The 12,238-nt window shown below is 41.2% G+C and overlaps 1 protein-coding gene across 4 annotated transcripts in view; it reads right to left on the reverse strand.

The window, feature by feature from the left end:
• The window catches only part of Prickle2 (prickle planar cell polarity protein 2), a 342,866-nt gene that overhangs the window by 82,997 nt on the left and 247,631 nt on the right, over nucleotides 1–12,238 (reverse strand). For all 4 annotated transcript variants that reach the window (XM_028855071.2, XM_028855079.2, XM_028855089.2 and 1 more), the window contains one exon: nucleotides 5,850–6,033. In XM_028855071.2, coding sequence (XP_028710904.1) covers nucleotides 5,850–6,033 — 184 coding nt within the window. The remainder of the gene's footprint in view (nucleotides 1–5,849; nucleotides 6,034–12,238) is intronic.

Raw genomic sequence — 12,238 nt, forward strand, 5'->3', positions numbered from 1 at the left:
TGTTGGCCTGACTCTTCACTTCTCATTTGGTGCCTATGGTCTATCAGGAACTGTGCTGTAGGCTGGTGTTGGGGTGGGTCCCTAAAGAACCAAGCAGGCAAGATCTCTGCTCACCCAAGAGTTAAAGCCAAGCGAGGGGAGCAGAAATATTAAGCCAATCATGATACTAATAAATACCTAACTATGAGTTTGATACACATTACAAAAATTGCAAGAATTTGCTACCAAGTTCATAACTGGGGACCAGATCTAAATCACAGACTGGTCAAAAATGTCTCTGAGGGCCTTCATTTAATCCAATGCTTAATGCATAAGCAATGAGCATGAAAATGGAAACAAAAAGGATTTACAATCTTTCAATAGAGATAATTTCATGAAGGTCAAAACCAACTCACTCACTTCATCTCTGGGAAGTACTTGGTGCTTTATTTTTTGTTGGAAGAGTGCTTCAAAAGTCAAAAAATGGGCAATTACTCCTGGCATCTGTTTTTCATTCTTGCTCAGATAGTCTAAAGAGAATGTGGAACGAGCTGGAAAAAATAACCGGCTTTCTACTCTATGCACTAGGACAAAGTTAAGGTCAAGGGAAGATTACTAACTTTTGGAGACTAAGGATTTGGGATATTTATAGGTGAGACTGTCAAGGACACAAGGGATATCCAAAATGTCAATGAAAAGGACATTCAGGAGATAGAAGGAAGCTGAGGGTCCATTCAGATTTTCAAAGGGCAGCCGAAGGATGAAATAATACAAACAAACCGCCATGCCTGTCTAAGGAAGACTTCACCTGAGAACGCACAGTTACAACCTCACAGGAGGGCAGTTTGTCACAGTGAACAAACACCTTAGAGAAGCTTCTACGGGCCACTCCTCTTAGGGGTTGTTCTTAAGGAGAGGAGCAGGGATGTTTACCAGACCCTCGCAGTTGGTTATTGCTGTTGTAAGCCATTCAGATGTAAACTAACAAGAAAGCAGTGGTCCAATCAACCCTGGGCTCCTGATGTCAGGGGTGGCCATTCTCCTTTGTCCTGGGTCATCTGGCTATTTTCAGGCTGTTTGGGACTTTGTACTGGTAGTCTTGCCAGTCCTTCAGAGAATTAACTCTAAAGCTCCCCCGACCCAATATAACTTCCAAATGTTTCAGCCTCCTAGTGATGGGTGACACTTCAGATTAGACGATGGGAAATCTAATTACTACAGAAGAGAATTTGCTTTGAAGTAAATTGATACAAAAAAAATGTTCACAATACAAGGAAGGAAAAAGTCCTATCAGGGAAGGTAGAGAATATCATCACACATTTTTATCCCAACCAACACAAAAGGGCAGTCCCTCTCTTTATACACAGATCCTTGAATATACTAAGAAGTTTGGGATATAATTTTGTCCCTTTGGTGGAACTGATTTTCATTGGCTGTTTTTAGATGTTTCCTACTTTCTTTTAGAAAATGTCTGTCTTCTACTGTTTATTTATGTGTGTGTGCACATGCTGAGTACAGGTTCACATGTACTATAATCAGAGGACTGCAGAAGACAGGAGACCAATTTGGATCCCTTGGAGCTGGAGTTGCAGGTGCCTGTGAGCCACCAGACATGGGTGCTGGGACCCAAACTCTGGTCCTCATCATTGAGAAGCAAGAGTTCTTCACCACTGTGCCCCCTCTCCACCTCCTTCTTTCTTTCTTTCTTGACTACAAATCTTCCCTTCATAAAAGAGGAAGAAAGCTATTTCCAAACTGGGGAGCCACTCACAGCAGGCTCCCCTGATTCCAGTTCTGGTTTTGACTTAGTGGAGAAGACAGGGACAGGCTCAAACACAGTGGGTTTAGTATTCTACCAAGTGGGCCTAGTACACTCCCAGCACCTGGCCATATTACATGATAGCAGTTGGTATGTAGGAGCCAAAGTATCATGAGTGTTCAATGGATATGTGTTGACTAGAGCCATCCTCTTTTGCCTTAACTGGACCAGATTCTTGGTGGGACACACTCCAAGTATCTGTCTGTCTATCTATAGATACATGACATGTTTATTTTGTATGTATGAATATTTTGTCTACATGTATGTGTGTGTACCATGTGTGTGCCCGGTGCCTGCAGTGGTCACAAGAGGAGATCAGATGCCCTGGCACTGGAGTTATGAATGGTTGTGAGCTGGGATGTGGATGGATGCTGAGAACAGAATCTGGGACCTCTGCAAGAGCAACAAATGCTCCTTGCTACTGAGCCGTCTGTCCAGGCCCCACACTTTTAACATCACTTTCACCCAGTGGCTATTTCATTCTTTAGAAATGGAATGCTGAAGATGGAGTTGGTTGTCACAGCTGGGAGACACTCCTGGCATCTGGTAGATACAGGTGAAGGATGATGCTAGCTGTTCTTTAATACATTGAACTTTTCCTCAAATGAGAATTACCCATTGAGAAATGCCAACAGTGAGAAATCTTGCTTGCTATTTGCTTTATTTAAACTCGCTTATAACGATCAATTATGATCTTGTCACAAAGCATTTATAGAAGACGGCTACAATTATTAACTGAGTCTGAACCAAAACTGGAACCTTGAAACTGACTACCAGACTGCAGTCAGTCCTAAGGGCAGACGGCAGCTCCCCGGCTGGCTACCCCAGGGTTCTCCAAATGACCACGACTCCTTAATATGGTGTGAGCGGAAGCAGCGGATTTGAATAGTTATCACCAACAAATTTTGAGTCATTTGAAATCACAATGTGACTGCCCTTCTATTTACCACCTTTGCACTAGTTTAAGAAGGTTCAATTTTGAAGCTAGTGGATTTTTATAAAATTAAATGCCCATATTCAAGAATACTTTTCTAAATGTGAGGTGAATTTCACACACATTTTATTAAATTGTAGGAATTACTCAAGAGAAAAAGTAATAAAGAACATTACCTGAAGGTATCCCATCAGCCTCATGACCACATAAAGGAAAGATTTCAAACCAGAATTAAAGTACATTACTCTGCACCCTAATTAGTCTTTAATATTTTGCCTCTAGCACAAAGCATTTTTCATATTTACTGTAATTTCTCTTGATAGAAAAATAGTTTCTCTCAAATCATAGACAACTATCATGATATTAACCAGCACAACTTTTGGTAAGGAAAGGCATTTAGGGATCACATTTTTCCTAATCTAAGTGCATACCAGACAGCTTTTTAAAAGCCTTTATACCCATAAATATCTTTGTAAATAATAAACTTCAAAAGATCTCAAAATTGCAAACCTGAAGCCCATTTCTATCATACAACATCACTTCTTCAAAGACTTTTAATAGTAGACTCATATTTTATTGGGTAAATATAGAACCCTTCAAATACCCTGATATTCTGCCTCTGGGGAGCGATCTTCCTTTCTAGTTATGTGCATCCCAGAGGTTTCATGAGTGCCAGGAATAAAGACAACCTCCTGAAGAACATTGCCAGATATGGGATCACCCTTTCAACCGGCGCAGTTCCAACCATTTGTTTAACAGTGTTCATCATTTTCTTTCAAAATATATTTAAAAACTTCAATTTTATATTTCCACAAGACAGCTGAATGAGTCAAGTGACCTACAGTCACTTGCAATTAGAATACAGTCATCTGCAATGAGAATTGCTGCGTTTCATCAAGATCCTAACTTCTGCAACTGTCTGTTTTCTTGGATCAACACAAGTACAAAGTTCTCCTAGAATCTGAGCATCACTGAAGATTGTTAGTGGTCTTAGAGAAGAACCTACGTAAGCGGGAACATTGGAACATTCGAGGCCCTAATTCAACAGCAAGCAATGTCATTTAAGTGAATGACAACAAAGATGGGCAACAAGGAAGTTACTGGAAATGAGGTCAGCAGGAAAACGAAACACCTCCCAGATCTACCCAGGTGTACAAACTGAACTGCTCCGAGTAACAGCTCTGTCGATGACATTCTGTCAGCAGCACCCTACCCAAGCACCTAGGTAAATTCTGATCCTCTCCTCCTTTTCAAACTAATTCTTTAACAGTGCAATCGTTAGACAGAATAAAAAAAAAAAAAAAGAATCTCGCCCACAAGCTATGGGAAAGCGCTTTTTTGGTTGCTCTGCCAATATCCCAAGAAAGCCCAGCCTTCAACTCTCACGGAAATTTCTGTGGTTGCTTCTCATCCAAGACACTTTCTTTTCTATGTGTGATGAGAAGAGAGATCACAAGGTTGAAGAACATATAGGGAAATAGTACAGGAACATTAAGTTGATATAGCAGAAACTGAGATGACCTGCATAGGCCAGATTTTGTCTGTGGAGAATGGCTAGGGCTCAACCCCATGCAATTGTATTTCTACAGGAATACAAATTAAAGCCCTCAAACATTTCACCTGGACATATAAACTTGTGGGCTGGGATTACAGCTCAGTGGTATAACATTTACCTAGAGCATACAAGGCCCTTAGCTTTACCTCTAGCATTGCAAAAAATATAAATTTATATATGAAAAAAAAATCCTACATTTATACACTATTTCTCTGGCTAGACAAATCATGCCTATAGGACAGTTTTTGTATGCCAGTTTGGTACATCAGTATGGATGGGATAGCATTAATTGTCAAGTTGACACAATTTAGAATCACCCGGGAAGAGAGTCATAATGAGGAATTGTCTGCATTGGGTTGGCCGGTGGGCGTGCCTCAAGGAGGCTTATGGGTGTGGAAACACCCGGCCCACCCACCGAGGGAGGCACCACTTGCTAGGCAGAGTCCTGAATTGCATAAGGGTGGAGAAATTGAGCATGCACGTGCATATTCGTTCTCTCTGCTCTTGACTGTCGATGTGATATGACTAGCTGTCTCGAGCTTCTGCCTCAGAGACGTCTCTGCAATGTGAGCAGGAATTGTGAGCTAAAATAAACCTTCACTTGCCAAAGCTGCTTTTTTTTTTTCTTCTTCCGAGTACTTTATCACAGAAACAGAAATGAAAGTAGGGCAATGGACAAAGGAAATGGAAAATGGCTAATCAGGGAGGCAGTAGAAGAACCACTTCTCTGGATATTAGTGGATTCTTGGGTCTTAATTACAAAGTACTTTTCCTGAAAGCATTATCACACTTTAAGTTTCTGACACACAACGTCATGCTGTTTGAGCTTCTAAATACTCCTCCAGACACAGAGCTCTCTCAAGAATTTAATGGTTCAGGGGAAGACAATAGTAGTTAGCACTTTTCAGATTCTAGCTGTCTCTGAAAGTCATTATCAGGGAGATGCTAAGAGGGTCCCGCTTACAGATGTGCTGCCAGGCAGAATGCGGATTTCTGGAAGAGAAAATGCACCAAGTACCATGGAATGCAAGACAAAGGCTGGGTGTCACTGGGAAAAATGCAGAACAGAAAGAAGCGAAGACAAAAGATACTCTCACCAGGCCAGTAATGTTTACAGCCTGTGTGCAGTGCCAGGAATATTTTAGGGAAGAGCAATGTCTTTATAAAGTAAGGTCAAGTTTAATATTTAAACACAGCATACACTGCTGAGAAGTTAAGTCCTCATTTTCCTGTAGAAAGAATCGGAATGTGACGACTCACGTTGACACTATGAAGCTTCTCCCCACGCCCCCAAAACATAAAGTCTAATATTTAACATTTCTAAGATGTTTCCAGACAATCTACAAACAGTTGACAACGACAATCCAGAGTGAATTAGTGATGGATTATTCTAGGCTCAGCTCCATTCCCCACTGAGGCCTGGGGATGGCTTTAACTCATTTACTGCCAAACAACCCTGAATTAGCAGAGCAATCCTTCCCTTCTAAGCTGGGGTGTGGACGCACTGAAAAGACAAACATTTAAAGCCAATGGCATGGGAAGGCTCCCAGCAAGACGGCTACCTGCTCAGGCTTCAGCCCCGGGGGAACCCAGGCGTACTCTTCCAAAGCACAGCCCGAGTCATCGTCTGAGGTCGAGTTCCTCTGGAAGTCAAACATGAGTTTGCTGATGGTCTTCTCCATCTCCAGCGGCATCACTGTTACCATGTGCTCCTCCTGAGGACACTTGCAGTGCAGGCAGATCTTCCTGTGGGCAGCAAACACAGCCGGTCAGAGGAAAGATTAAAAAGCCGTTTTTGTTTGTTTGTTTCCAAGAGGCTACTAGTCACCAGCTTTTGAATTCCAACCCATAAACACATTCACCAGCTACAACCTAGAGAACACTGGTTTATAAAGGACCCAACACACGAGTCATAGGAAAACCACTTAGGGGATCAGGGACTACTAGGTGAGCATGCTGATGTTGTTGACACACAGACCCAGCCTCTTCTTCCAAATCGACTTTCAAATACACACACACACACACACACACACACACACACACACACACACACAGATACCCACAGAGACACACGCACATAGACACACATACAGACCAACAGACACACATACATATGCATATATATATATATTATATATAATGTAGACCTCTAGATATGGACCATGACCACATTTATAGCATTAAATATATAGAATCCACATACTAACCAGAAGTATTTACCAGATTTAACAAACACTGACGTGTTCCTTTTTTTTTAAATTTCTTAAATCATGCAAAACAGAAAAACAATAATAAAACCAAACCAGGTTACAAAAACCCTGGATGCTGATTTTTTTTTCTTTAGGAGTAAGAAGAGTTTTCCACTAAAACCAACGTGGCTCCAAGATCTTCACAGGAAGATAATTTCATGCTCTCTGATTCAGAGTCTTCAACTCAAAATGTACCATTGTTTGTAGTTACCTTATGTAACTTCACATGTGAATTCTTTTTTTTTTTTTTTTCCATAGAGAGACAGAGAGAGATGGGCGGGCGTGTGTGTGTGTGTGTGTGTGTGTGTGTGTGTGTGTGTGTGTGTGTGTGTGTGCTTTTGGGTGCTTGTTTGTGAGATGGGTCTCTTGTTGGCCTAGAGTCCACCAAAAAGGCTAGACTAGTGGCCAGCAAGCCCCAGGAATCCACCTGTCTCAGCCTCCCTCTACCTCCCCAGCGCTGAAATTACAAGTGTATGCTACCAAGCCTGGCTTTGGTCCTCCTTCCAGCTGAGTGTCCCAGTTATTCTGGAGTGCCAGTCAAGGATGCAGATTCCTCCAACTGAGCATCTCCTTCAAGGTTTCCAGCTCTTCTTTAACTTATCCCTCTCTGAATACCGTAGCAATGAGAATGACAAAGTCAGGCAACACACACACACACACACACACACACACACACACACACACACACACATCTCTCTCTCTCTCTCTCACCAACAGAATAAAGAGAATAGAATGGAGGAGGCAAACTTTAACACGCTAGTCCACGTGGACGCTGATCTTTTTGTAGCACATTATAAAGGCAATGAAAGAACCCGGAATTCTAATCGCCACATGTGTCTGGATTTTGTGACAACAGCTTTGTTAAGATAATTCACATAGCATAGAACCTACCCTTCTAAAGCATATAATTCACTAGCTCTTAATATAGTCAGAATTTCACAACCACCACTAATTTTAGACATGCCCACTGAACCCATGAGCATGAACAGTAACTTCTCATAGCCCAGGCTCACATACCCTGACAACCACTAATCTTTCTGTCTCTGTTGGTTTTGCCTGTTTTGAACATTTCATATAAAGGAACCATGCAAAATATAATCTTTTGAAACTAGCTTCTTTCACGTGTTATAGTTCATCCATGCTGTAGCATATATCAGTCTCTTGAATGGTTTTATTTATTGCTGAGGAATATTTCAGGGTAGGGATGTATCGCATTTCTGCATTCATCAATTGATAGATATTTGGACTCTCAATTTTTTTGAATAATTTTAATTTTAATGTTGAGGTTCAAGATTTAATATAGATCTATGCAATCAATTCTCTTGGGCATATACTTAGCAATGGAATCACTGCATTGCACAGTAATTTTATGTTTATCAATTTGAGGAACTGTCAAACTATATTCCAAAATATATAAACAATTTGAAGTTCCTAATGAAGGCAGGTTACACATTCTCTAACTTTTACCACATGTATTAATGGTCTATCTTGTTGACTGTGGCCACTCTAGTGGATGTGACATGGTCTCTAATTGTGGCTTTGATTTTCATTTCCCTGAGGGCCAGGCTAGGGAATTGCTCATCTTTTTAAGTGTTTATTATATGCCTTCTTTGGAACCTTTTGGAAGGAATCCCCACAGGGAGGGTGGAATGAGAAATCAAAAGAAGGCCTGGTGAACTCTAAACACAAATATTACAGAAGACACACTTGATTTCACGTGGACTAGCTGTTCACTCAACAACAACAACAACAACAACAACAACATCACTCAGAAAAAGCAAAGTCAAGGAGAAAAAAAGGAAAAAGGACAGCAAATAAACCCAGTAAATCAAAACCACAAGGGCTTTATCTGTCTTCTCTGCTAGCTGCCAGCCCTCTACTCCTCATTTATAATTAACTGGAGCTCCCACAGCAAGGCATTTTTATTTGCAAAGAATCTGGAACCTTTGAGCTATTCCCTGACAACCACGGGAGAAGCTAATTTAATAATCTCCATTTACAAGTTGGAAACCCAAGTCTGAGGTGCTTTGAAAGGAGCAGTGAGACAGAGGCAAAGCCAGGAGGCTCTCTGGTTCCTCAGTTTCTCTCTTCACTTTTGAAAAATACAGTGGCAGTCAACAGCTTTCTCTTTTAATACACTAATTAAATAATTTCACAGAAATGAAGCATAATCAGGAGTGTTTGTGTGTATGCATGTGCAAGCATGTGCATATGATATGAAAATATAAGATTTGGATTTTATTAAAAACACACATTTATGAACATAGAACCAGCTAGTAAAGCAGGATTTCATTAAACACTTATGTGTATGCTTTAGTGCACACACACACACACACACTCACACACAGAATGCATTGGTTTCATTCTGTCAGAGTTGACATTCTACCTCTACATAATTGGATTTGTCAATGACAGGTTTCCAAGAAATCATCCCTGATTCAGAGAGTGGAAATGCTGCGTTCACCTCCCTTCCCAGCCTTTGCCCCCAAATAACCTCTGCAAATGCCTCACCGTAGCTGCGATGACGGATTTATTTGGTTTTGTAACATGGAATCCACAACCTCCCCTTTTATAGGTTATACAATATTGTTAGGTGGAGGCCATTTCCTGAACTATCTCAATCATTTCCACCAGCAACCACAGCATCTGCATGAAGACTGGTGATTTACGCCAATTAACTGACTAGCATGAAGCGGAGGAATTCATTATAAATGGACTGGCGGGTGACTTGTGAGGGCAAAGGTTCTACCTCTCTAGACAACATTTGTGACAGGTGCAGAGGTTTGGTCTTAGAAGTGATTATAAGCAGTATTAAGTTCTCCTTTTCTCACCCCTTTACCCATTTTCCTTTTTATTGGGATTTTTTTTTTGTAAAAGAACTTATATGTGGGAATATTCATATATAAAATTGGGCTGTCTAAATTGATGCTACAGGAAGAGACAGAAAGTCCAACCTCTCTCATGCTCAACCTCCTCTCTAAATTCCAGGTAAGTCCATGGTTCTCTCTCATGTTGGGGTTCCAAAGACACAAGTCTGAAGATCATCATATTCCCTGGATCCTCTAAAGTAATTCCTAAGAACTGCCAAAATAGTAACTGTGTACTTTATAACTTGAAAGATGAAAAGAAAACAAATTTTCTGATAGATAACTCACAGTATACACATGCACACACATGCGCATGTAAACTCTTTTTTTTAATTAAATTTTTATTTTATGTGCATTGGTGTTCTGCCTATATGCATGTCTGTGTGAGGGTGTCAGATCTTGTAGTTACAGATAGTTGTTAGCTGCCATGTGGGTGCTGGGAATTGAAATCATGACCTCTGGAAGAGCAGTCAGTGTTCTTAACTGCTGAGCCATCTCTCCAGTCCCCACATGTTAACTCTTAATCATGAAAGGCCTCATAAATGATGAATGTGGTCATAGCAAACTGTTTATCTTGTTGCCAAGACATTGTAACAGGAGATACTTGGGGAATAGCGGCCATATCCCTGTGACAATCAGGGCACATGACTGGGCATTTTCATAGAGGTGTCAGTGGCTCACCATGCAGTAGTCTTCTGAACACACTTGGAGGATGCTCTTCTGTAGCTAGTCTCTTGGATGGAAAGGAGCCCCTTAGATCACAGTCTGAAAAACTGTGAGTTCTAACAACAGGCATGATGGTCCAAAAAATCTAGGCAATAAACATTTTTGAACTTTTCCAAGAGGATTTATTTTGACCCAAAATAATGCCACGTTGGAAGCTCTTACAGCCCACCTGTCACTCATTTGGGTATCTTGTGTGTAGAAGCATCCTGTTGAGAGGCAGGACTACATCAGTCACAACAGTAGCATCTCTGTGTGCAACTCTGCCATCTGCTTTCCTGCCTCCCACCTCCCCTGGGGTATGGGTTCCAGGCATGAGTTCAAGGCAGGATCAGGTTCAGGCTACTTGCATTTGTTTAGGATCATAGCAAGCTGCTTACAGCATCTTTGGCCCATTATAAACCAAAAGACCAAGAGGAGGATTCTCCAAGACCATACCTCAGGCAGTCAATGGAATGGTTGGCAAGTAAACCTCTACTAAAGACAAAAGGCTAACATAACCCAGAGGTATCCACAGCTTTTCCCCAACTAACAAATGTGCCCCTAGGTATTTAAATTCTCCCATGACTATAATGCCAAAGACAAAGAATCATCTCTTTCTTCAAAGTAATAAAGAGGAAAGGGAATTTTTTTCCGCTTATTACACTTATCATAATTTAAAGTTCCTTCTTTCTTTCTTTCTTTTTTTTTTTTTTTTTTTTTTTTTTTTTTTTTTTTTTTTTTTTTTTTTTTTTTTTTTTTTTTTTTTTTTTTTGAGACAGGGCTTCTCTGTGTAGCTTTGCGCCTTTCCTGGAACTCACTTGGTAGCCCAGGCTGGCCTCGAACTCACAGAGATCTGCCTGGCTCTGCCTCCCGAGTGCTGGGATTAAAGGCGTGCGCCACCACTGCCCGGCCTCTTTTTTTCTTCTTAACATACAATTAATGTAGAAAGAAGTCACAAATTACAGATAAGTAAGAAGGAGGAAAAACACTCTAAACACACACAATCCCAAAGATAATCACTGTTAAACAGAAAGAGCTGCTGGACCATCTCTTAGTACTAAGAGGCAGAGAACAGACTTCAGTCTCTGTGTTCTGCATGAGCCAAGCAATGAGACTCTGGCCTGGACAACAAGACATCACATCCACACACGCATCCCCCCCCTCTCTCTCTCTCTCTCTCTCACACACACACACACACACACACACACACACACACACACACGAGAGAGAGAGAGAGAGAGAGAGAGAGAGAGAGAGAGAGAGAGAGAGAGAGAGAGAGAACGAGAGAGAACGAAGATAACTGCCAGTGTGGGAATTATGTGTCTAACCACAGGTATCACGAACTCAAAAGTTAGGTGTCTCAGATAAAATACATCTGAAAGGCAGACTTCATTAGTTATCACCTTCCAATTTTCTGTGCAAGAAGAAGAGAGATGAAGCACAGGCAATCTAAGACCACTAAGATCTGGTTGTGAATTGCACCTTCGTGTATCAGTCCCACACTCATGGATGCCGTGATAACTTAATCATTTCAAACTACCAATGGAGCTGCTTCGTGAAAAGGAGCCTGGCTTCCTTCACTAGCTCCACCGCTCACCTTCCCTGCATGTCCAACAAGAGTATCAAATCTTCACATGAAATGTCCCACCAGTCTTCAATGGGTCAAACATTCATTCAAGTTTCCAGACCTTTGGCATTACCAGATCCCCAGGAGGTGATTCAGTATTTTGAGTAAAAAGATGTTTACTAGACTGTAGGATGCCCAGAGGAAAGAAGCAAATAAACGATACTAGGTAGAAAGACACACCCTATTATGCTCGAGTGAGTCAGTAAGAACTGAAGCAAAATCTGCTGGCCCTGAGACAATCATATGATCCGGAAGTCAGATACAGAAGTGTAGGCACAAACTCAGAAGTAACTTGGCTAAGGCTTACATAGATTAGAACCTGTGTTTTATCCAGCTCCAAGACCAATGCTTCCCACGATTCTGTTCTCAGTAAAGTGTCCAGACTCTCCCACCCCCTCTTCCCTCATCCTCCTACCAGTCCATCTACTCACTCATCAACCCACATATATCCATCAGTTCACCTACTCACCATCAATCTAACAATACGGAGTGGTAATCTACTG

This window comes from Peromyscus leucopus, chromosome 3, assembly GCF_004664715.2.
Source record: "Peromyscus leucopus breed LL Stock chromosome 3, UCI_PerLeu_2.1, whole genome shotgun sequence".
Classification (NCBI taxonomy): Eukaryota; Metazoa; Chordata; class Mammalia; order Rodentia; family Cricetidae; genus Peromyscus; species Peromyscus leucopus.